The following is a 25,894-nucleotide window of genomic DNA, read 5'->3' on the forward strand; positions in this document are numbered from 1 at the left end:
AGCAAATCCGATGCTCACGGGAGACAGAGTCTGTAAGGTGAATGTAGGGCAGATCCTTGGGGCTCTGGGGGGCTCCTGGCTAGGCCGGTTTCTTTGCTGTAGGCAGATCTGAGTTGGGACAGGCCTGTAGGGATGGGGCCAAATCAGTAGGGGTCCTCTTATTCCTGGGTCAGCACAGCTCTTCGGTCCTTCTTTCTTCCTCAAATCTGAGGAGGCAGGGTTCAGGGCTGCCCCTAATTACTAGATTTAGGGGGGCGTTTATGGGGTGCGCAGGTGGGGACCAATGGGTTCCTTCCGTGGGGTGGGTACACCCCCTAGTATGCCATCCACCAGCGGGAAGGGGGCAGGAGGCGTTTTCTAATTGGCTCAGTTCCATCATCTTCAAGATTGAGGGGGCTGAGATGTGTGCTTCACCTCGCCTCCCCCATCGGAGGGGTGGGGTTGGCAAAGCTGGGCACACCTCTCTTCCTAGCCTGGTTTTTCTGCCGATTCTCCCATCCAGAGTGGGGGTCAGAACCGATGGGAGCCAATTGCTGGGGATAGCAAAAGGCAGGGACAGCTTCGAAAGGCAGAAGGCCTTTGAAGATTCCGCTTTGTGGTCCCAGCCCATCCTGGGGGAGGAGGCATGACACATCTGTCCAGGGTGAGCTTTGTTTCTGAACCCAGAGAGCGGAGGCTCTCAAACCAGGGGTCCAGAAACATGTCTGGTGGTGGCAAATGGCGGGCAGCCATTCAGGAACCACACCAGGGATGGTCGATTTTTAGGGGGATTCTCTAAGATGCCTTCTAAGTGCACTTTACATTAAATCTTCCACCGACATCAGTGTGGGTTTACTGTGCTGAGAGGTTTGCTACCAAACTTGCCGGTTTTTATTAAAGCCATTATGGAGCTGTGGAATTTGTAATGACCAACTCCCATACCATATACTCTTTATGACTTTACTACACTTACACTGTGTAAGTATCTAACTTAGATACTTTAGGGACACAGGGCTCATGCCACTGTGCACTCACCCGAGGGCTAGTGCACCCTGCTAGAGGGGTGACTTACCAAGGCCTCGGGCAGTGGGTTGTAGGCATGGCACACAGGGATGGGTGCCATGTTGACTCTTCACTTTTCTCTGCACCGTAACACGCAACCTGCACTGGCAGTGTGTGGGTGTTAAGGTAGAGGGCACCTAAGGGTGGCACAATAGGTGCTGCAGCCCTTTGAGGCCTTCCTTGCTCACTGTACCCATGGTACCCCTTTCAAGGGGCTTACCTGTGGCCAGGCATGTGGCAATTGTGGGTACAAAGATGCAGCTTTGCGAAAGAGCACAGACCCTGGAAACCTGGTTGGCACTGACCCAGGGTACGTCAAGTCAGGTTGCATCAGATGTTAGGCAAAAAGTGGGGTGTAACTATGCAAAAAGTGGCACTATCCTACAATCCCATTTTGAATTTTTACAAAATGTGATTGGTTGGCTTAGGTTGGGCGCAGTGCCAAAGGCCAAATACAGCTGGAACGTGCTCTCAACCTTGCTGCGCTTGGTGAAGGCTTTGCACATTGGGGGTTGTCCGTCCACGGCAGGTTGTGCTCAGAGCCAAGCCCATGTGCTGCAGGGGCTGGAAATTAAGTACAGCTTACAAAAAATAATGAATAATGGCTCTCATTCAAACACGAAAAACCACTGGCATCCACTAGTTATGGTTATTAATGCATACAACAAAGACCATAACTGAAAAAAATAAGCTATTTACCAACAGCACGGAGGCACAATAACAGTTAACAGGAGATCATGGCGAACACTGAATTATGGCGTGTTTTATGTCCATTCATAGGCAGAAATGGCCTCTAGTTGGTCCCTCAACAATGGTAATGAATGGCATATTATAGTCTGTGCACCTGTATATATGGTTTTTGCCATGGCATATTTTCATGTGTACTTGTTCTAGCAAAAGGTATTTTATCAAAACTAAGACAAAGGGGGGACTGCACATTTGTGCAGGAAGGTAAAACCACACTGAAGATACCTCATCACTAGTAGGAGAGCTGTTCCCCTGTGTAAGACAACTGCTACATGCAATACGTGAGGCAGAAAAAAGTGTTTTTCTCATCTCAATATAACTATACTGTGGTAATATTTTTGAATTCGACCTTGGCACTGTAGTAATAAATGTGTGTTTATAAGTACCACGCAACAACTTATTCCATTACATTGAATATCAAGTGTTTTGGGGCACATTTATTGAGGCTGTCAAACCTCAAGGTTTCTAACCTCTAGCTATTCTCCGGGTAGCCCGGAGCAGGAATACATTCCATCTCTCAGAATTTACCAGCTATGTCTACAAGTTCTAAACTGGGTGCAAAATGTAGCTGGTCTGTAATGGAGAGCACCATTCATTATTAGAAAGGGTCCCGCCCCCGCCCCCCACCCGCCCGCAAAAAAAGAAGCTCAAACGACTAAATTGCATAATAATAGTTAGAATGCCCAAGAATATTTAGTCTCTTCACAGACCGTACCTTAACATTCTTGACCTTCCTTTTTAAGCACCTGTCAAGGGGTTTCATGTCAGAATCAAGAAACAGCGGAAAATGGAAGTATGCAACTTCTCAAAGGGCATCAAAGAGAGGGCATAAGGTATCAATAATGAGCACTAAACTGCAAAATGCTACACCACGGCTAGGTCAGCATTTGAGTTACTCTAGTTAGGTCACATTCATCATATTAAGTTTTCTTCAGCTTGCTAAACTAGACTTTGTAATATGCTAGATAAGCTCTTTCTTGAAGGAAATAAGGATTTGCAGAATAAATGGAAACTTCTGTGTTACAAATACTTTTTTCGTATGTAGCCATAATTCGAACAGGATACTATTTATAGTGGAAAGTAATGGCGGCATTTTCACACATTAGTTAAAAATAGTCTTCCAATTTTAAGCCCTGCACCTTGTCCACTTTTTATTGCTACTGTCTCGCCTAGTTGCGAACTGTACCCATTACTGGCCACACATTGCTTCAATAATTAATAATGATTGTCATGTTTCAGATACTGACCTGCGTAGCTGTGCGTTTTCACTTCTGAGCGGCTGCAAAGCTAGAGCTATGTCGGCATGTAAATTGGTGGTTCCAACTGCTGCAGGCAATAGGCATACACTCTCTTCCAATTCAGCTATCAACCGCTGGACTTCAGTGTCATCTGCAAGGAGAGATCAGGTTGACCAAATCAATCCAATTAACATCTCCATACAAAAACACTTTTAACAGCCCCCCTGTGAATAGAAAAGGTGATTCTCAAGAAGTTCCACTGGTGGACCACTAGGGTGGGAGGGGGAGGGGCAGGAGATAACCGCAAGTGAACGAAGAAAACACAAATCATTATGTTGCATCTCCAGAGGTGGTGTAAAACCTCAACATCGAGATCCTACAAAGGCCATATGGGCATACAAGTGGGAGCGAAAATTGTTCAGAGTTCTAAATGAAGTCTCGATTTTTAATGTAATGTGACTGAATGCATTTTTTTTTACTACAGCAGCACATGTACATTGTAAAAGAGAAGTATGTGGAATGTATATTTCTGAATCTCTATGGTTGTGAAACAGCACCCTCAAAAGATACATTTGTTCAATCTAACACAATCAAACCGGAACAGTCAGAATGGGTTGGTTTGTTCCACATATCATTTTTACATTTTGACTGTGGAAACACTATTTATTTTATTACTTTATTTTTCTTTAGACCAGCGGTCCTTTAAAACAATTACATTCAATTGTATAATATATTATCACCATAAAAACGATCAAATTAATCATATATACAGCAATAACATATCCCAGTCTTTATAACCATGTTTGAGACCGCCTTTAAAATTCCTCCCACTACCAAGGCCACAGTTGAGTAACTCAAACCCAACAAAATATTGCTTGTTTTGATAGTAGGTGTTATTAATGACTAATTCCCCCCAAAATAATTTGTTAATGGTAGATAAACTTAACAGATAAAACAATACAAAAATCCAAAAACAGTCCGCTACATTAAGTGTATTGGAGGATAAATGTACAAGCTTTACAAGGTTTCCATTACAGCGGTTTCTTTGATTCTAGCCCCAGCCTAATTATCAGCAAAAGACAGTTTGTTGAATCTCGCACAAATTTTAAGTAATCAAAAAGATAAAAAAGGACTTTAACTTGGCCAGATTTAATTGTTGATGGTTTACCGTTTATATCGTGTGACCCCATCTACATGAGTACTCATGAGATACAGCCTTCCCTCTTAAATTACAAATGACCATGAAATCTTCTGAAGCTTTGTTGAGATTTCAAATTTTCTTAATGAAGAATAAAGTCTTACTGGAAACATTAACTTGGCCCACAGTATCCGACTTAGTGTTCTATACAAAAGCCCAGGAAAAAACTTTACCTTGGTCTGATATCAATGCTTTTATTTCTCCCAGAAGATATTTTACTTTGTTTACTTTCTGTGCTGTTTTTTGAGGACTTGTTTTTTTAGTCTGCAAGGCAGTTTTTTCAAAACTTGTCTGACAGCTCGTATCTCTGACCGGAGCGACATCAAGTCCATTCACATCCTCCTCCTCACTAGATGTGCCCTCACTCTGCTCCCCCGAGGATTCCTCATCCCTGGGAAGATCGGACTCCGCTGGTATGTGCATTACATATCTCCTGGGAACCCTTTGGCTTTCAGCATTGCGTTGCTGGAGCTGAGTCAGCTGAGCTTGAATGTGTAACAGCATTTCAGAGTCCCTCAGTGGCTGATGGTCATCGTTTGCTTGTTTTGAAGAAGTTTCATTTTGAATAGCTGGTTGTAGGTAGTTGGCCACGGAATGATTAGGTGGTCCAGTCACTGGTATGTATGATAGCACATCAGAAGCAGAAGAGATTTGCTGATGTGAAGTATTAGAGCCAGCGGCATTAGATCCAATGGGAAAGATGGATCCTCCCGAAGAATTATTTTGGTTACAGCAATTAGTGGGAGCGCTCTGAGGAGAAAAACAAACATGACAACTAAAACAGCATATTAACCAGCTTCAGCTCATCATTTAGTCATTCACATATAAGAAACCACAGTATCACAGATAACAAATTGTGTTGGTAGATTAGGCTCTCGGCAGACGTAATTCAGGCAAAAGGTAACCACTCTAAGAAATAACTAGAGAACAGTATTAACCTAAAACAATAGACCAAAAATAGTAGTATACGCTCCAGAAGTATATGCTGTGCAATCTTTTTTGGATGGAGGAAAGTAACAACACTTACCAGCAGATTTAATTATTATTTATCTATGCACAGTACCCAGTAGAGCTAACCACTGGGCAGTTATAGTTAGGTCTGCTTTTCCACAGACAGAGCGCTTTTTGGTTTGCTGATCACTTTGGTGGTTTGATGAATCTTCACAAAATTTTCCACAAAACAAAATTTAAAAAAATTCTCTCCACCACAGCAAAATATCAGGGTGATCTGTCATGGTGGGTCCCAAAATGCAAAATCCCCATTCAATTTCCGTCGACTTTTTAAAGAAGCACAACAGCAAAAAATATTGAATGCAATTACATCAAATTTGGCAGCAAACTAGATCTTGGTCCAGAAAGTGTGCTTTTTAGGTCTCAGCTCTAGAAGGCGCGCATGCGCAGTCTTGAACAGAGACACGCTGTAGCTACATCTGGGCTTGCAGTCCACCCATAATCTTGCCATATGCTGGCAACACCTTCGCTTCATTTTTTGTCCTCCCCATTCGTGACGGGCATCCATACCTCATGCCTCTTCCAGTGTTTAGCCCTCACCGAGTGCACCGCCCAACTACCTTTTAGCTGAAGCTAGATGCTTGTTGTAGCAAAGCTCGTCATGTTTATTGGAGCTTCTTAAGTCATTGTTGCTGCCTGCACTGTCATTGCTGCTGGTTCCCTTTATCACACTTTTTCGCCTTTCTCTGCCTCCTTCAGCCACTCTTGTGTTTTTCCAGAACTTTATTTTTTTTTTTGTTTCATATAGCGCAAACTTGACCTGAAGGTATCTGAGCTCTTTCTATAAGCAACAGTTACATTACACAAGAGCATGTTCATTTTCTGAATCGCAGGATTTTGAATCGGCCGGAGGCTAGAGCCAGCTTCCCTAGCTTCAAAGTCAGCAGCTCTATCTGTTAAGCCATAATCTCTCCCACAAGAATGGAGGCATTTTCAATATTATATACAACAAAGCCATAGTTGTTTCCTATTTGTCTTATTTGTCAAAGCCAATAGTCCGGACTTGTTGTAAGTGTAATCTTTCTTGTTGTATTAGATATCTCGGTGCAAAGACAGAAGCAGCAAAATACTAGACAGGCAGCATACTATGCTAAGGTCAGATTTTTAGTTTAAGTGTTTTACGCCACGCCCTTAATTGCATTGACCACGCCCCTTTAAGAACCCCAACCCCAGATTTTTCATCCCACCTAAAGCCATAGCTTCTCCTAAACGTACATCGATAGCTCCCCGCCACCGCACCCCTTTGTGTTGCTGTTTATAGATCTGTTTCTAAACCCACACACCACACTCACTGTTCATATAGTTTACACGTTCAATAACGACATAGTCTGCGCTGCACTGCGCCTGTTCCAGAAAGTCAAGTTTTCCATTTCTTTTAGAGGTATACAACTACATGTTTACAAAAGATTGCTCATTGCAGATTTGGAGTTAGTTTCCTCAGCTATAAAGCAGACAAGGTCGCCGATGTATAGGCAGACAAACAAAGGGTGATGTGTTCTTATTTTCATAAATAGTGTGCACTTGGTAGCAATCTCAGGCTCCTAAAAGTAAACTTAAGCCTCAAACCAGGGGCATTTTAACATATGCTCTTGTTATTATCATCCCCTCCCCCCAGCTTGTTTTCATGTTCCACATGTACAGCACTTGCGTGGTCTATGGTTATGTGTGCGTACCACCCTGTGCTGCATGTCATAGCTGCTACTCTGGCCTCATCGGTAATTCCTCATTCAAAGCCTCTACACAGTGCTGCAGCTGCTTCTCTGATTCCTGTGGTAATTACTCATTCTTAGTCCTCTAGGCAATGCTGCTAGCTGCTTTTCTGGTCCAGTCAGTAACTCTTCCATTCTAAATCCTCCAGACAGTCTTGCTGCTGTGCCTCTGGTCACAATGGTAATTCCTCATTCTCAGTCCTCTTGACTGCTAGTAGCTGCTTTTCTGGTCTCATCCATAATTCCTCATTCTAAGCCCTGTTGGCAATGCTGCAGCTGCATCTTTGGCCCACTCAGTAATTCCTCATTCAAATATACAGCGCTGCTAGCTGCTTCTGCGGGCCGGTCGGTAATTCCTCATTCTAAGTCCTCTACACAGTGCTGTTACCTGCTTCTCTGGTCTCATTGGTAATTCTTCATTCTAAGTCCTCCAGACAGTGCTGCAGCTGCTTCTCTTGTCCCAATGGTAATTCCTTATTCTAAGTACTCTAGGCAGTGCTGCAGCTGTGTCTCTGTTCATACATCCAGTACACCCCAAACCAAAACACATGGATAAAAGACTGTCATTTACAACACCAATAGCTCTACCTCTGACAAATGCAAGACCTATTGCATTGCAAATGCTTGCTATGATTTGCTGTAAATTCGTTCAGTAGTTTTGGAGGGTTTAAGCTCCAAAATTATTTGTATATCTGGACAGTTGGGCTCGAGGGACTCGAACCCGATTTCAAAAAGTAGAGCCCTCTGATTGACCTAGGGGACTTTTTTTTACCCTTGGGGCATCTTGCACCTGTGGGAGCGAGCACTGTGATTGGCTGCCAGCAACATGAAGAGTAATGTTGCTGACAGCAATTACAGGACTCAGGGACTTAGTCTCATGTCCTGCATTTTTAATTGAAAAAAATAGAAGAAATAATAAGGGGGCAGTAAGGGCTTTAGTGGGACAGGGTCCTAGGAAGACCCATGTGGGCTCCAAAAACAAAAGAAAAAGAAATGCTGACATTTTTTCCACAATCCCACTGGACTACAGCGGAAAAACAACAACACCAACAAAAAACAAACAAAAAAAATGGCTGCACGCTACTTAAAAAAAACAACTAATATTTAGGGAGGGATGCATGAGTGGGGCCTCCCTTCCTGAACCTATTTTGTTCCTAAGGGACCCCATCCTGCGGGTCAATCTTTTAAAAAAGGGTCCTGGAGACCCCCATCTCCCAGGGCCAAACAACAGATGGGGAGGGGCATGCGTCCACCCTCCTTGAGCCATACAAGGTCCTGAGACCTCATCGCCCAAGGCCAGCTCACCCCCGGAACACAGTACCTTTTCCTGCCCGTAGGATCGCAGGCAGGTAAAGAAGTGTGCTTCCACTGGTCTGTAACTACAACTCGTGCCCTAAGGTAACTGTAACTCGCGCTCTAGCAATGCAACGCTTATTACGATGGCAGAGAGACCGCCGGTGAGGCGGCCCCTCCGCCATCTCGCTCTCATTTCCCCTTGCCAATTAGGATGGCCGGGGGAATCGTGCCACAAGCGTTGCAGGCGCAAAGAGCACCCGCCACGCTTCCGCCACAGGAGCGGATAATACCGGGGATATGGCGGAAGATGCCTCGAAGGCACCGCCAGCCGAATCACAATGCTGGTGTCAACCAGCCTTTCCATAGTGGTGGGATCGCCATGAAAAGGCTGGCGGAGGCTGGCTTCGGGGGGCCAGGTGCTGCAGCCAGCAGCACTCGCAGTAATGTTAAATTGACAGATGGGACCGCCGCTGTGGCGGTCGCATCATAATTAGGGGTACGGGACCGCCGCATTACAGGCGGGCAGTCCTGATCCCGCTACGATGGCGGGCACACTCAAGTCCGCCCGCCATCGTAATCCGCGCCTAATTTCCCCAAATATTACGTCACAAATTACATGATTGATAACATTACTACACAATTTGAACTAATATCATTGATGACAACACTGCATGGCAGGGGTGTGAGTTATAGTTACCTAGAGCACGAATTATAGGCTCAGATTTACAAAGCCATTTAGCATTTCTTAACGGGCCGAATCGCTATTTAGGCCCATTAAGAAATGATAAATGGCCTTTCAGATTTACAAAGGGTCAAAAACTGTCGTAATTTACGATTTCTACACTGTATAAATTGCAAATTGCAACTGAGGAATAGCAAATTGGGATTACCTATTAGCGATTACTAGGGCACATGTACAAAGCACTTCCTAAAAGCGAATTGGGCTTTTAGGAAATGCAATTACAATAGACTTCAAGTCGATGGTAACTGTGCAAAAAAAAAAAAATGCATTAAAAAAGGATTTTTTTTGTATTGTGACATGAAACGCACATATGCCTAAAGGGCCTATGTACACTTACATGAGAACTAGGAAATTCGGGATGCCTCTAGAGGAGTCTTAAGCTCAGAGGCACCCTTGGCTTTGCATTTCTTAAATTGTGATTTCCTATTTAGAAATCGCAATTTAGGAAATGCAAACCATTTCCAATTTTGCCCATAGGCGGGAATGCAATTGCATTTCCTATTTGCGATTTCTTATCTGTAGGAATTGTGATGTGGGAATCGCAAATTTTGTACATATTCTTTTGCATTTCTTAGATAGCGATTCCTACGGAGTTGCTATTTAAGAAATGCAAACGGCAACCGTAGTACATCTGGCCCATAGTTACTAAAGATAACTACAACTAGTGAATTACATGGACTTTAATAAATCAAAAACTTTACGTTATAACTAATCCAAACTTTAACGTCAACTTTAACATTTAGTTTTTTTCAGCGAATATATATATATTATCTCGGCCTGTAATTCCATCCTGGAGAACACCAGCAAATATGTAGACGTTTCCCTCCAGGAGCATGTCAAGAGACTCTCTTCGTTCATTTTGGATACTGGTGATCTATTACAGAAATTGCAGGGAATACAGTGGCAAACAGACCATCTTCTAATTTCATTAGATGTATCCTCCCTTTACACAAGTATCCACCATAGGGATGGACTGAAAGCAATTGAGTACTATCTCAATACGAGACTGATCAACTTTCATGAACAAAACAAAATGTTATTGTCCATGATCAGAATGTGTCTGGAAAACAACTTTTTCTTATTTTCCAAGCAGGTGTTCCAGCAGATTCAAACTGTCAAAGTGCCTTTGAACGCCATTCACGCTTCTGGAAGCATATCCCTTTCTCACTGACTCAGCACAAATGGAACTGCAGAAGGCAAGAAATGACGCTCCTTATGCCGTTGCGTTCCTCCGTTATGCGTCATGCTTGTCCGCAGCACCGATGAAAGTGAGTGGTGCTGATGGAGTTGCGTGAGACAATTGACAACGCTACAGGAGGCTTAATACACTCATGGAATGTTTCTTGTGATCCCACTAGAAGCTGATATCAACGGAGGAAGGCACCCACGAAGGGTTTATAACATTGGACTCCAACTACCATAATGCTCTGAAATCACGCCCACTGTGGTAAGACTTAAGCATGTAGCGTAAGGAGCGTAATTTCTTGCCTTCCGCTGTTCCATTTGTGCCGAGCCAGTGAGAAAGGGATATGCTTCCAGAAACGCGTATGGCGTTCAAAGGCACTTTGACAGTTTGAATCGCGGGAACTGCCGTGTTTGTGCTCAGCATGATGCCAATAAAGAATGTCTTGGCAGGATTTATGTAGGGTGCACAAATCTAGTAGAAAAAGAAAAGAAAACTAAGCGCAGTGTCCCGCACTTCGTATATTTTAAGCCCCCAGGTGGGCCAGGTCCCGAGGGCAATGCAGAATTATGTAGCGGGGGCCCTCGCAGCCCCGGGGATAACCATCATCCCTGTGCTTGTTATAAACAAAATGCATGGGGGGGGGGGGGGGGAGGGGGGTAAAATGCTTGGGGGGCTCCTCCCCCCCACGCTGCCCCGGGGACTGCCACCTCTCCGGGGCTTTACTGCATTTAGGGCAGTGGGGACCCACGCCCCCCCCCCCACGCCCCACCCCCCAAGCCCAGGGGACCGCCACCTCCCCGGTGCTACTTGTGATACTAAGTGTGGGGGGCCTCGAGCTCCCGCCCTGCCGTAGCAAACTTCTGCTTCGCTTCATGGAAGCAAGAGCAGGAAAAATGCTCTTGCTTCCATGAAGCGAGGCAGAATTGCTTTTGGGCAAAGGGATGCATGTTAGCAGCTCCCTTAGCCAAAAAAGGCAATGCCGGTTCCCGCAGGATGGAACCATGCAGGGACCGCGAGGGCTTGGGGCTACCCCTGCGGTCCCAAACGTGAGGCCAGGCCCCAGGGGATTGGGTCCCTGGGCCAAAAGTGACCCGGGAAGGGTGGCCACGCGGCCCCACTCCTGTAACAAAATGTTAAAACAATTTTTATAAAGTGGCAAACCCCAGAGGATGGGGTGCCCGGGGCAAAAAATGGCCTCAGGAGGGGGGACACACCGACCCCTTCCTGTTTTTTAAGAAAAAAAAACTATTATAAAATGTCTCAGGCCCAGGGGGATTGGGTCCCCAGGGCCCAAACATATTAAGAAAAGGGGGGCCACACAGCCCCTTCTAAAAAAAAAAAAAAAAACTTTAAAAAAAGAGAAACTGTAATCTCGCCCCCTCCCTGCACCACTCTGCAAACGCACGTCCTGGCACCTTTTGGCTTGGGGGATCTAGCCCACCAGGTAGCTCCAGTAAGCCCCAGACAGTGGGATTACTGAGAGGTAGTCCGAGGCCTCACCCCTTTTTACACCACTCTGCAAACGCGCCTCTTGGCGTACTGCTGGTGGGGTTATGAGGTCCTCTTGTGTCCAGAGGACCGCAGGACTAAAGTGGACTTCATCTCCCAAGCAGCAGTATGCCAGGAGGAGTGTTTAAAGAGTAGTGTAAAAAGGAGGTGTGGTCTCGGACCACTTTCAGCAATCCAGCTGTGTGGGGCTTACTATAGATAACAGACGGGCTAGTTGGCCCCAGGGACCCTCAGGAGGCAAGGGGACTTCATCCCCCAACCAAGAGAGTGCCAGGAGAAGGGTTTGCAGAGTGGTGGAGAAAGGGGACGTGGCCTGTTTCCACCTCTCACAGCAATCCCACTATCTGGGGGCATACTGGAGGTATCTGGTAGGCTAGTTGGCCCCTAAGGACCCCCAGCAGCGATGGGGACTTTAATCCCCATTCAACAGCGCGCCTCGGAGCACGTTTGCGGATTGGGGGGCAAAGGGGGCGTGGCCTGCTATTAGAACTTACCAATCCTGCTGTGTGGGACTTACTGGAGGTAATAGGAGGGGTAGCTGTCCCCCAAGGTTCTCTTTGGGAGCCAACTACCCCTCCTTTTACCTCCAGTAAGTCCCACACAGTGGGATTGCTAAGATGTCGTCAGAGGCCACGCTCACCTTTCTCCACCACTCTGCAAGCGTGCCTCCCGGCACAGTCCTGGTTAGGGGATGAAGTCCACTTTACTCCTGAGGGACTGTGGAGGCCAAGTAGCCCTTCTGGTACCTCCTGTAAGCCCTAAGCTGCGGAATTCCTGGGTGCTGGTCGGATGCCCAGGCCCCTTTCTGCACCACTCTAGAAATTAACATTTAAACAACCTTAGAAATTCACTGAAAAAAACATAGGTTTCAGGGATGTTCTAGTAAGAAATTTGCATTTAAAAAACCTTAGAAATTCACTGAACAAATACACAGGTTTCAGGGACGTTATAGTTAGTGGGACATTTCACTCATACAAAAGCAGAAAAATGTGTCTGTTATAGTTAGCTGAACTAACTAGAACTCATGGCCCCGCCAATTCACTGCTGATGACGTCACATATTACATCACTCATGACATGGTCTGGCGTCGTGGGAACTGTTAAGAGGGTTAAAAGGTGTTCCTTTTCTAATAGTTTTGGCATTCTTTAATTATGCTGGGGATCGGAGATCGCAGCGGTGGCAAAGTTTCAAAAACCTTTGCTTTTCTAATAACATTGTGGTGATGTCACAGACCTGCACAAAACCTGGCAGCCACTTACAATGCTTAAAGAATGAAGATAGGTTGATTTTTTTATTGACCCCTCAAGGTGTTACAGTTAAAAAAAAATAAAAAAATAAAAAGATGTTGGCAAAAAAGTGTTAGTATGCTAATAACTTTGACTGCCTTCAACAAACCTCCACAAACTTCATTAGGAACGTACATGTTTATTTTTCTCTAGGTAAGCCACATTGAGACCAGTGCAGGAACAAACTTAAAGAGTGGGTTCAAAAATCTTTCATCTTTTAATAGCTTTAGGGCTATTTTACATATTTCTACAAAGGTTCAGATATTAGTTTTATTTACATTTTTAATTTTCAACAGCTGTTTATGGTGATGGGGAAACTAGGGAAGGTGGGCACAGGGAGCATTAAGTCCAGGCCTCTGTTACACAAGGCCAAAGAATAGTCAGGTGGTATCTGTACCAGTGGGTAGCACAGAGCCTGTAACTGTGTCTAACCCCCTATGTGTGCTAAGAATTGGTCGAGGGGCTGTCGCCCTATGTCCAACCACTAATTAACCTTTCACATATCACAGATTACATTAAAAAAAAAAACACGACAAATAGTTTTATGCGTCAGATTGTGACAGTCATGTAAAGTAAGTCACTGGAAAAAAATGCTGAAAGAGTGACGTTATGGCTTCACATAAAAACCTAGAAACCCCTGAAATTCGCCACTTATGACCTGCTATAAATTGTATTCCCCCCTCAAAAACATATCCTGCCCATAAATGGGCTGTTTGCAAACTCACATATTTTATATTAATAAACAGATGGATTTCAAAATAAATTCTCATTAAATAATAATAACATGTACACAAAGAAATGTTAAATGCATGTCAAAGGTAAGGTGATATGTAATCTCACCAGTGACGTCATAAATGTAATTTCTAATGACTTCTGTCATTTTATTACACCCGAGGTCCTGAGCAAACTATTTTGGGTATGAGATGCTACACATAACGTGTGCCACCATCACAATTGTGTGTTTAGGTCTTAGCTAGACAGCGCATATGCTATCTCCTAGAGACATGTTTGATGTGAGTGGGGTTAGAGGCCACCCATTCCTTTCAGCTGGATGGCTTCATAGCCACTTTTAATTACTTGCTTCCTGCTGGTCAGCACCGTGGATGTCACTTCCCATTTTTTGCATGCAAACCTCTCTTGAAGCATTGCCCAAGTATGCGTGTCCTTGAAGTGCTTGCACTTTTTGGAACTTTTTTGCATCTAGTGTAGCTGGTTTTGTCGTCTGCTACCTCTTGTTGTCGTGCCCCTGCACAGCAAAATAAATGAGCCACAAGGCCACACGCCTTTGTCCTGTCCTCTGACTTTTGATACAGCTTTTATATGGCACGAAGTCAACCCGAAAGGGCTGGATTGCTTTACACAAGCACACGTTCATTTTGAGTAGGCACAGGAAGATTCAATGCTTTGCACAGAATCACAGGATGTTTCATCAGCGCCATGACTTGAACCTGGTTGCACAGTTTACAGCGCTAGCCGCAAGGCCACTGCCTCTCGCCTTGTCAACTACACATTTGTTTGAATCGTTCCAATCATCTCTTTACATGATTTTTTATTAAGTTACGTTTTCCCTGGTCCCTACGCACTTCCAGAAACAGACAATTTGACTGGCAAGTACCATTAACCATACCGACATTGGAAAAATAGTGTGAAAGTGCCCCAGCTCTGCCATCCTTTCAGGGGCACTGGTCTGACTTGTGACTGCCTTTTCCCAATCCTACCAGCATTTCAATAGCTAATCTGACAAAGTAAACCCGGGAGGTCTACATGCGCGACAACTGTCACATCTTCTAACTATTTGTTAGTCAGCAGTCTGTGATGAAACAATAGTTTTCACTACCGATGTTTCTGGAGTTAGCAAGAGGGCAGTGAGGTTACAGAGGGGACTTACGTGATGGATAGGGCATCTCCGCGTTGCTCTATTATCGAAGTCAGTGCTTTAAATGGGGCCAGTACTGTCGGGTACTAAGTACCAGCACCTTTTTATTTTGAGGGGGAAGAGTACCTGTACTTCTCAAGAGAAACAACATACTTTTAATTGGAGAGTAACAACACTTTTCAGAAACAAGCAGGTACTCTGGCACAGACTACCTGCACTTCTATTTTTCCATTTAAGCACTGATCGAAGTGTCTATCACTCCTCACACCCAGAAGAGCAGACGATACTAATGGAGACCAGCTCGAGAGGGGGACTTTAAATCTGTGATGCTGGCGCAGACGTGATGGAGCGCAGTAGGAAGGGCATCATATCAAGGGGCAAAGGAGTGGGAGGGGCAGCGGAATTGCAGACATTTAATTTTGCACTGGGACGATTGCATTTGAATCTGTCCCCTCCTGCCCCATTTCTCTTTCTTCGTATACCACCTTCCACCCCGTTCCTGTCCACTCCACATAATTCCACGCCACACAATGCCACTCTGCATAGTTCAACCCCAATTCATGCTACATTAATACATTCCACATCATTCAACGAACACTGCACACTCTATGCCGCACAATTCAACATAAAAATACACACTGTAAAATTCCACTCAACACAACACATTTCCACATCTCATAATTCCAAAACACACGTCAACTCCAAGTCATTTGATTCCATGCCATATAATTATAATCCTACAAATTATACTCCACATATTTTCAATAGGTTCCATGCCACATAATTCCACTTCACACGCAAAATAATTCTACTCCACTCTGCAGAATTACAGTCCACGCACCACAATTCAACTCCAGATAATTCCACTATACGCAACGCAATTCCACTCCACATAATTCCTCTTTACAAAATGTAACTCCACACCATGCCACATTACACTCCACACAATTCTGCTTTGCACCATGCCACATATTTACATTATACATAGTTCGGATGCACACCACATGCATTCACTCCATAACTCATTATTCCACCACTACCTTCCATACTACATAATTCAACTCCACAAAATTCAACCACATTCCATGCTACATAATTCCACCCAACGCCACAATCCCAAACTACACAATTCAAATCCACACAATTCCATTCCACAAAATTCTACTCGCTACCGCACAAATCTATGCGGCACAATTCCATGCCACATAATTTTACAATTACATAATTCCGTTACACAACACATTTCCACCACACACTACATAATTCCATCCTACAGAACCCGATTCTACCCCACACCTCATAATTCCAATCCATGCGACTTCACATAATTCCATTCTACTCAATTACAGTCCACAAAATTTCACTCCACACTATACAACATAATTATAGTCCACATAATTCCACTCCGCTCCATGCAACATAATTACACCACACATAATTCCACTCACCGCCACACAATTCCGCAGCATATAATTCCACACCAAACCACTTAATTTCACTCTACACCAAATACTTCCACTTCACAGGCACAAAAGGAAATGCCAGAAGCAATAGTCTCGAAGCCGAGACCATCTGGCTTTGCCAGTGCTTGTTAGTTTAGTGATTTATAAGTTAGGATTAGTTGGGTGTAATGTTTTGGATGGATTTTTCTGTTTGTTTCTGTTAAGGAAGAATGTGTCTTACATCCTGTCTTCTGTGGTCCTGAAAAGTGTTCTGTAGTTTTGCAGTGTTTATCTGAAGTGTGTGAATCAATTGGAAAGCGAATGTGTGATGATTCGGCCAAAAGCTGTTGGGAGCCCCACAGTACATGGAGTTGTGCCAGAAGGAGCTAAAGATCTACCTAACGCTGTACCCTCTCCTCGCCTTGCACTGTAGTCACACATACATAGTGCAAGGAGCAACAAGTCCCTTATGAGAGGCTCAATTAAAAGAATATGCAGCCCATCTGCGGTGAAAAAGAGCGTAATAAAAATCTTTACCTAGGTTTTGCAAAAGTTGATATGGCGCCGAGTTGAGTGCTATTTCCCTACGCCGACATACACTGCATACAATGTGATTCATGGTGTGCATCTAGTTCTTAGAAGATGCTATGGCCCACACGTTCACCGGCTGTTTACAATGGAGAGAGCAATCGCGATAAAGTGCAATTCTAAACCATGTGCAGTCCCACCGCCATTTCAGGGAGCTGTGAAAACCATGAAAAGTCAGCTCCAGTATTTCCGACAGCTCATAAAGTGAACCTTTCGGTATTTTTGTGGAGAGAATATGTAGTAGGTGGGTAGGGTGCCAGTGAAACTCCCTCTATCTACAAATACGTGTGTAGATTGCGGAAGTGTCAATGGCACCCCACCTACCTACTACATATTCTCTCCACATGATGGATACTGAGGGAAGTGTGGCGAGCAGCCAATGGTGTGAGACGGAGTGGGTGCAATAGACATGTGAATGGAGGAAAGGTGGCGACAATGCGGTGAAAGTGGAATGGCGCTGTGGTGAGTGTTAGAGGTAGAGAGCCTAGGGTGAGTGGACGGAAATGAATGATTATGAAGCAGGTTTCGCTTCCAAGGCTCATCTAATTTATATAGGCGGTAGGTGCGATTGTTGACACTTACCAAACAAGTAGATTTCTCTTGCATCGAGTCTTTTGGGCAAGCATATTTTTTTAAAAATACATACAATTTGAATACCTTTAGTGTAAGACAAACTGGATAGGTCTTCAATAGACTCTTTGATTAAGTCCATTGGTTCACAAAGTATGAAAAACTCCCACCAGTGAATCATAAAGGGTGGTAGCTGCAGAGATCGGACAGATCTGTTATAAATGTTTATTGAATGTCTTATTTATAGCGGTTACATTACCCAGAACATATGATCAATTTTACAAAACAGACTTTTTGGCCACATGCTGAGCAAAATGTAATCATTTGACCAGGAGCACATGCAATTTCTGAATGGGTTTAGGTGGTTTGCAGCCGGGAAATTACCTACAAATTGTTTGAAAAGACCCACAAGATTTCAATTTTTTTACTGTATTTGTACTCTATTTTGCATGCTCATTCCCCTGTAAGGACCACTTTCCCGTCCCGAACCCTATATTCACAAAGATGGGAAACTTGTAGATTCATGGGTTGTGACTGTTATGAACACACTCAGCACATCAAAGATTCCACTTATCCAGATTCTGGAAATTAAGGTGTGAAATTTCAAACCGCAAATTTCATTTTTATGCCCCTAAAATACACGCTGATGTGAAAAACCCTTTAAGAACTAAGTCAACAGTGTTCATATAAAGCCTTTCTTCCTTATATATATTATCACTGAAGCGGACATAGCCCTAGTCACAGGAGTACAAATATTCAAAGATGGAAGATTATCTTGCATGTCATGTCACAGTACTATTTTATTCCAAGAACTAATCAAGGAATAACAGAGCACTCCAATGCATATGTTCTTTGATAAGCATTAGAAATCTGTGGTTTTCATTCAACTCAAGGTAAGAAAGAATTAGAGAGACCCTTGCTGTTAGTATTAGATGTTATGAAGGCAGCATAATGTGAACTCTCCTTATTCTCTGGGCAATGAGTGGTGTTTAGAGTGGCAAATCGATTGTAGATGGTCTCTGCTTATTTCTCACCTCATTATGCTTGGCTTTGAACCTGGATAACCAAAGAGAATTACCAAATATGTTTCTCTCTATTCCTCATGAAATCTGCACACAGGGATAACTAACAACAAGGGTGCTTACTCTTACCCACCACACGCTTTCCACTTCTGAACCTTCACAAAACAAAACAAAAAAAAAAATATATATATATATATATATATATTATTTTGTTTAAACAGCCTTCAGAAAGCACAGGTTTATAGGTCACCATAGGGAAAGGAATTGACTGATTCACCCTTTAGTTGAGGAAACTGAAGTGCATGGTCACAAAAAGAATAATGGAAATAAATTGATCTTGCATAGAGATCTAACAACACAGAATATTTGTCGAGAATTTCTCTGAAGTTTGCGACTGGCTCGAAGACCATTTGCAGACAAAGCATTATGTAGCAAGCAAATTGTAAATGTGTATCGAGATCAAAAGAACTAAACCTTATTGTACTTTTACTAAAAATGCTACTGAAATTCAGAATTGAAAAGACAATGAAAGAGAAGAACACAGTCTCACAAAGAACACTCATTGCAGAACAGTTTAAGCGAGGCCTTGCATATAGTTAAAAAGTATATTTCTCAAATAACAAAATAATATACAATGCATTATATTTACAGTACACAACCACATATACCCAATAACCTCAGTCAGGGAGGGAAGGGAGGAATGAGAGATCAATCCTCCTGAGAAAATATATATAATGTGCCAAGGATAGTGTCCAAATTATTGGTAGACTTTAATAGGTCTGGAATTCCCAATCATTTGTCCCCATCTACCATCATAATCCTAGTGTATTGTAACCATTTGCACCATAGCAAGAGGAGACAGAGGATGAAGCATGACACCTAGGTAGGAGTGTGAGGGATTACCTACAATACGAATTGCCTCCCCTGATGTGTGAATTGCCTCTCCCTTCTTTGGACGCACACATTAGATCCATTATACCAATAATTTGGAAAGTATACTAGGCACAGTATATATTTTCCATCAGGATTGCACATTACAAACCGAGCTTGCGTGAGACAATCACATTCCCAAAGACACTATCTGGCCGTGATCTAATACACATACAAAATCAAATAATGGAAACAACACTTCAATATCCTTTAACCAAAAATACACTTACCCTGAGATAACCGTCAGGAGTGGCAGGACGCTGAGGTGAAAGGGTAGGAGTTGAAGATGGTAAACGATAATTAAAGGGGGTAGACCCATGGCATCCTAAAATAAAAATACTCTCACCAATTGTACAGATTTACAAAACAAACAAAAAAAGCATAAAACCACAGTTTACATTTCAATGATTGTCTCACTGTAATTTGATGAGTTTATTTTACAAACAACATTGATGTGAGATTTATTTAAGAACTGAATACATTGGCAGCTTACTCTGTGCCTACCTTTCTATATGTATTGCATTCGGTTTGGTTTGTTTCACGAATGACTCAACCCTTTGTAGGAGCACGGTGATTGGGGGTTCAGCATCATTTATACTTGGATTATACTTAATTGACCAGAACGCAAAGGGTTTAAATTTATTTACATCCCCTGTTCCCATACTGTAATGATCTCTAAGGTGTACAACACACCCGAGGTTGAAACCGCGAACGGAATGAGATGGTTGAAGGGAAAATGAACAATGATACATCAATCTTTGGCCCCAGCTGGCACAAATGTAGATCTATAATTATTACATATGAAGGAAATTGCAACATCAGAAACGAACAGGAATGAAAATGTAAATTGAATTTAAAATCGTTACTTTCCAGTGTTGGCAATGAACACATATTTTGGCCCTATTTTTTGCATAAATGATTGCTAGAGCAATAAATGTTTTGGTTTTCAATGTTTCATTCTTAATTCAAGAGACAGCCTAATGCAAGGACGAAGAATTCAACGTTACCGTGAGTATGAGCGTTATGAGATACAAGTATCATTCCCACATGAACCAAGAGATGAACTATTACCATTTACAATAAGCAATAAACTTAAACTTCCCTTCTTGAACCTGCTATTTGGGCATTTTATTTAGACATCAACCAATGGTGCATGGTATTTTGTAATTGAGAACGTATCACGTTTTTAGTATTCATTGATTTGGGTACAGATTTTTGAAAGATAATTTTGAATATTCATTTGTATAAATGAATTTTGTTTTAAACTACATTTGCATCAATTGATTAAACATGCATGTGAGAAACAAACATCTGCATCGTGAAATATCTACTTTATATATATATATATATATATATGTGTGTGTGTGTATATATATTTAAAACTATTAGCTAACTATCAAAGAAAATTCGAAGGAGCACAACTGTAAATCGATGATAAACAGTTTAAGTTTGAAACAGTTCATGTTCTGTTGTGGGTGCGCTCTTTGAAGAAATGATGCTTGAGCTAGAGAAATATTTTTTTTCAACTCTATATAGGACCGAGACGATGAGGTCTCACGACTAGACTGCCGACTTTGAAGCTGGGAAACCAAGAATCGAGCCTCGGAGTCGACTCCACATCCTGTGATTCTGGGTAAATCACATAATCTCCCGTGCCTACCCAAAAAATTATTGTGTCCTTTTGTAACGTAACAGGTGCTCATGTAAAGTGCTCCAATACCTTCGGGTAGAGTTCACACTATAAATCTGCAAAAAATATATATATTTAAGAGCAGGACCAGCACTTCGGGCATGACGACCACCAGATCCCAGATAGCCCTAGGGTGCATCCGGAACAAACTTGTTAAAGGACTTCGAATTATACTTAAAACCTAGGTAAAAACCTAGGTACCACAGTCAGGCATTGTGTAGATCCGTGACCGACATCTGTTTTTGGCAGGCGCAGCACAGATTAAAAGCCGTAGTCTTCAAAGGGGACATTTTCCCTACTGCACGGTGTCACCGAAGAATTTAGGGAGTCTGTGAAGACTGATAAAAAAATTGGGAGCAGAACTCTAGATCTGCATTGAAGGGTGCGGAAAAAAACAGAACTGACATCAGCGCACAGGGACGGCTTCTTAATGGAGCTTTGTGAAGTCATTGCTGGAATCAGGACCAGTATGCCATAAATCCCAATTGCCCCAGCTAGCCACGCATGGAAGCTGGTGCATAAAAGGTTTCCGGGTCCAGTGTGGAGCCTGGGAATACCAAAAAGTGAGAAATCTGTCATCAGAAGTATCTATCAGAATATTGTCTATCACATGGTTCATCCAGTTGCTTTAGTTGAAGCTTTGGGGGTGAAGCAGGGAGATGTGCACTAGTAGTATAAAAGAGGTGTGATTAGAAGGGTAACAGTGAGCGAAGTTAGGCGTTGAAGGTAGGGAACAGGTTGGAGAAGCACGAAAGAATAGGGGGAGAAGCAGAGCAAGGTAGACTTTCTTAACAGACATGGAAGATTCCGTAAATAGTCTGAGTCTGCAGCCGGGGCTTTCATGAGTGGAGGTGGTGGAAAGATGCTGGGATTTGTAATGGGGAGAGAAAAGCATTATTGTTGAGAGAGGTGTGGTGGATAAAGGGAAAGTGGATAAACTTGATTTACCTGTAAGGGTGGAGTGAACAAATTGCTTACCTTTAGTGGGCGAGGTGAAAGAAGCAGTGTGGTCAAAAAGTTGCCTTTAGGAAGGCGTAAATATAGTGTGGAAATGTGTCAGCACTAGAGAGGAATAGCAGATAAGGTAGGAGGGAAAAAGGAGAATGTAGCCGAGTTAGGGAAGACTAAGGGCTGAGGGGAATGAGGATTATATTCTGAAATAGTGCAGTGTATCTTAAGAGCGTTTTTTTATTTGTGAGAATGATGATAGTTCTTTTCAGCAAGAAATGTTTTTCCCTCTAATATCTTGATAACAGTTTATGTTGAGGCCGGTATTCTAAGGGTTAATTGATGAGCAATTTCTTCTGGAGGTTATGACAGTAGCAGTGGCAGCAAAAGGGGCAAACCAAGGATACATTCAAGCAACCCACAGGTATGCAAAGAAATGGTGCCTAAAAGTTCACAGTAGTTTAGTAACATGTTTTCTTTCCTAGTTGCATTTTTCGGTGAACATTTTATTTTGAAAGCAAACAATCATCAATTTTGCTTTCAAGCTTCTGCAAATATTGCATCTAATCTGAGAGCATTCAGGGAGCAATATAGGTAGCCTCACATTGTTAAACTGTGCCAACGGGTGTGTACATTTTTATACCGGAATAAGTCGGTAGTGCAGTCAGAGCTTGCAAAACGTCCTTAGAGCGCTGCTCCTACTAATAAAGGCTTTACAAAATACAAGTTTGAACAGCATTAACATATGGAAACAAATATTACCTTAACTATAGACAATGCCCTTCCCAGATCCATAAGGTGTTACTGTGAAGTGGCAGCCGAAGGGTTTCTGAAGCTGGGGGTTGGGCCTACTTGTCCCAAGAACATACTAAACATGAAATATTGTTGTGCCTGACCCCAAACCTAGGGTTCGGGCTATAGGAATTCCACACCTCTAATCACTTGATTTATGTGCATTATGTTATGAGCAGTGTAGGAGAGTAGGGTCTGCTATCCTATGGTCACCCCAATTTTTGCTTTTTGCTTCACTGGTTTTCTACTTATGTGGCTGTGGGCCTGCTAATCAGACCCACAGCCTGCTGCTCTCTCTCCAAATTCATAACCATGTACTATAGGTACATCACCAATTTGGTACTGGACACCTTATCAGTCCCTGAACAGTGCACTATAGGTGCCCAGGGCATAGATGCATCCAAGGCCACCAGGGGCTGCAGCATAACTTTTGCCACCCCTGGCTGGTCACTTAAATCGACAACTGGCTGATCACTCAGCTGGGGCAAGGTGGTGTACTCACCCCTTGCTTAGATATAGTATACCTATGTCTAAACCTATATCTGGACACATATGCACCTATAAGTCAATCCTATGGCAGGCCTTTACAATCCTGGAGCAGAGTGCTTGGTTTTATGTGAGATGGTGCTCTAGCATGAGCTGAGCCTGTCTGCAGTGTTCGGAACCATTTCCTTACTGCTGTTCCAGGGTATTGCCATACCATATGCTCTTCAGTGCACTATAATCCTCGCGGTTAATGCTAACTTTGGTTTGGCTTTATCAAAACATGTCGTGTTTGGTGTCATACACTTTGGAATACTACCCCCTCGCCAGTTCTGGCGACAGGGGTAGCATTCCACCCTTCTAGAGGGAGAAGACATGTTACTTTACTTAAAACGCGGTTAATCCTAACCAGACCCTCAGCATCACAAAATAGATGCTGCTGCCCCGACACAAGTCTGACCTCCTGCTGCTGACCGAAACTTGGCAGGGGAGGCCTGGACAAAGGGTTAACGGTCACAGGGAGGTGCTACACCACCCCAGACAGGAGATAGTGGATTGGAGCAGGGAGGGTTGAAAGAAACTAGACACTGCCTGGGGCACACAAGGTGTCCCATGCAAAACCCAGTCAAACCGGTTCTGGGGCACTCCAGCCCCAGCTCTGGCGCGAAACTGGACAAAGGGAAAGGGGTGTAACCACCCCCTTCCTGGGTCCCACCGATAGGAGGGACCTAGCAGGTAATCCAGCCCCTTGATTTGGAATAAAGGTAGGAGCTGTGCTGATGCACATCAGATTATCCTGACTGAAACTTATGAAACGAAACTCTGGACCCTTCGACATCCCACTCGACGTGGAAGACTGAAGAATCTCCCTTGTGGTCAAGGAGTGACCACCCTGTGCAAACAGGCACCATCCAGCACGTCACCGTTTGCTTTGTTGCAGTTCCTGCCGGAACTCGAGCGACAGAGATCGACAAGACCCAGCGTTCCTGCCTTCCAACAGCCCGATCCACAGTCGCTGCAAAGCTGAGACCCGTGGAGGCGACCTGAAGCGTGGGGCCGGCCATCTTGGAAAAACCACGAAGTGCTGACCGTGCAGCATCCGAGGCTCCCTCGAAGCTGTGCATTGGAGTTTGAGAAGCTCCAGCCCCGAGCAGCTTTTGCACCGAAGCTCACCCCTCCACACTCATCGAGTGCTGCGTGGCGCCCTTTTGCATTTTCCTGCTCGACGCGTTGGTCCGGTCGCTTGCCCGTTGGCTAGTGGCCCCAGTACCGACGAACCTTTGAATTTGCTCTGCTAGTCTGGTTGCTCCAGACTGGCCCTCGCTCCCCTGAAAAGAAGCACCCGCTCAGACCTTGCTGGTCCGAGTAAGAAGCGATCTTCGAATCCTGCGTGGGTTGCATTTGCTAAGGCCTGTTGACTCCGATCCGGAAGCCGACACCGCCGACAGCGAGAGCCTTCGTAGAACAGCCCGTGATTCACTCCAGGACATCCTCGGTGCCCCAGAGACCACGTGGCAGCGGAGACAAGCTTCACGACAACCACCTGATTGCGCCCGACATTGCCTGGTTCCTCCCTGGTTCCTTCCTGGTCACTGGCTAGTGACCCAGACTCTGTCCTCTCTGCTTTCAGGTACTCTACATCTTCGACCCACCCTTGGATCACACCGGACTCTTCTCTTCTGGCTGCCTGCAGCATCTTCATCTCCAGGCTCCATAGATCTACACGACGAGACCCGACACGCTTTTACACCTGTGCGCCGGTGCTCCTGTAGTGGTTTACACCTCTAGTGTCTAAGTCTAAAGTTTTGTCCTTCTAGTCCAGTCGGAAGACTCTTAAAACTGTAACTCGATAACTTTTACGCACCATTGACTTTGCATTGGTGCATGCGTGTGCTTTTAGCGCTGCACCTGATTCCCGCGGGCTACTCCCGTCCTAACTGCTGTTAGTCCAGTGTAGTCCCAGCAATTCCCAAGGCCCTAGGCTTTACCACTGATCGAATAGTGCTACTTATACCACTTTTTTGATATATGGTTTGAGTGGCCACCGGCCTCATCCATAATTGTGCAACTTTCATATGTTATACTGTGCTTTTGTTTAAACGCTTGTGCTTCTATACTATAAAGAGTACAGGGGATTATTCTGAGAATAAATACATATATTTTTATAAAATATAACTTCTGTGGTGTCCTTTCATTTGATATTACAGTATTGCATATGGTAAAACAGCTGGCTTCACAGGCCCTCTTGAGTTAAGCCTTTAGGCTGCTTAGTCCATGCTACCTCTAGGATAGCTTGTCTTTAAGGTTGACTTACAACCATCACCATAAGGGATTGTTTGGACTGATATAAGGTACCTCCAGAATTGGAGACATCATACATCAGGCCAACTTCTCACAAGCAGGATGCAGATCTTTTGTAAATCAGGCACTAGGTATTCTGCTAAAAACAGAGGACACCACGGTCTGTCTCACACACACCATTACAATATTGAGATATGGTGAAAGGTGAAAAGTTGCCACATGAAAAACCAGTGTGGTACCTACACACGCACTAAGGTGTACTCACAGACGCCAGCCGGGACTACGGGGG

The 25,894-nt window shown here is 43.8% G+C and overlaps 1 protein-coding gene across 5 annotated transcripts in view; it reads right to left on the reverse strand.

Moving 5' to 3' along the window:
* CCDC14 (coiled-coil domain containing 14) overlaps positions 1-25,894 on the reverse strand; it is a 214,275-nt gene that overhangs the window by 139,592 nt on the left and 48,789 nt on the right. For all 5 annotated transcript variants that reach the window (XM_078682037.1, XM_078682039.1, XM_078682038.1 and 2 more), the window contains 3 exons: positions 19,622-19,716; positions 4,398-4,974; positions 3,036-3,177 (listed from right to left, as the gene is read on the reverse strand). In XM_078682037.1, coding sequence (XP_078538163.1) covers positions 3,036-3,177; positions 4,398-4,974; positions 19,622-19,716 — 814 coding nt within the window. The remainder of the gene's footprint in view (positions 1-3,035; positions 3,178-4,397; positions 4,975-19,621; positions 19,717-25,894) is intronic.

The sequence above is a fragment of the Lissotriton helveticus genome, chromosome 3_1, assembly GCF_964261635.1.
Source record: "Lissotriton helveticus chromosome 3_1, aLisHel1.1, whole genome shotgun sequence".
Taxonomy (NCBI): Eukaryota; Metazoa; Chordata; class Amphibia; order Caudata; family Salamandridae; genus Lissotriton; species Lissotriton helveticus.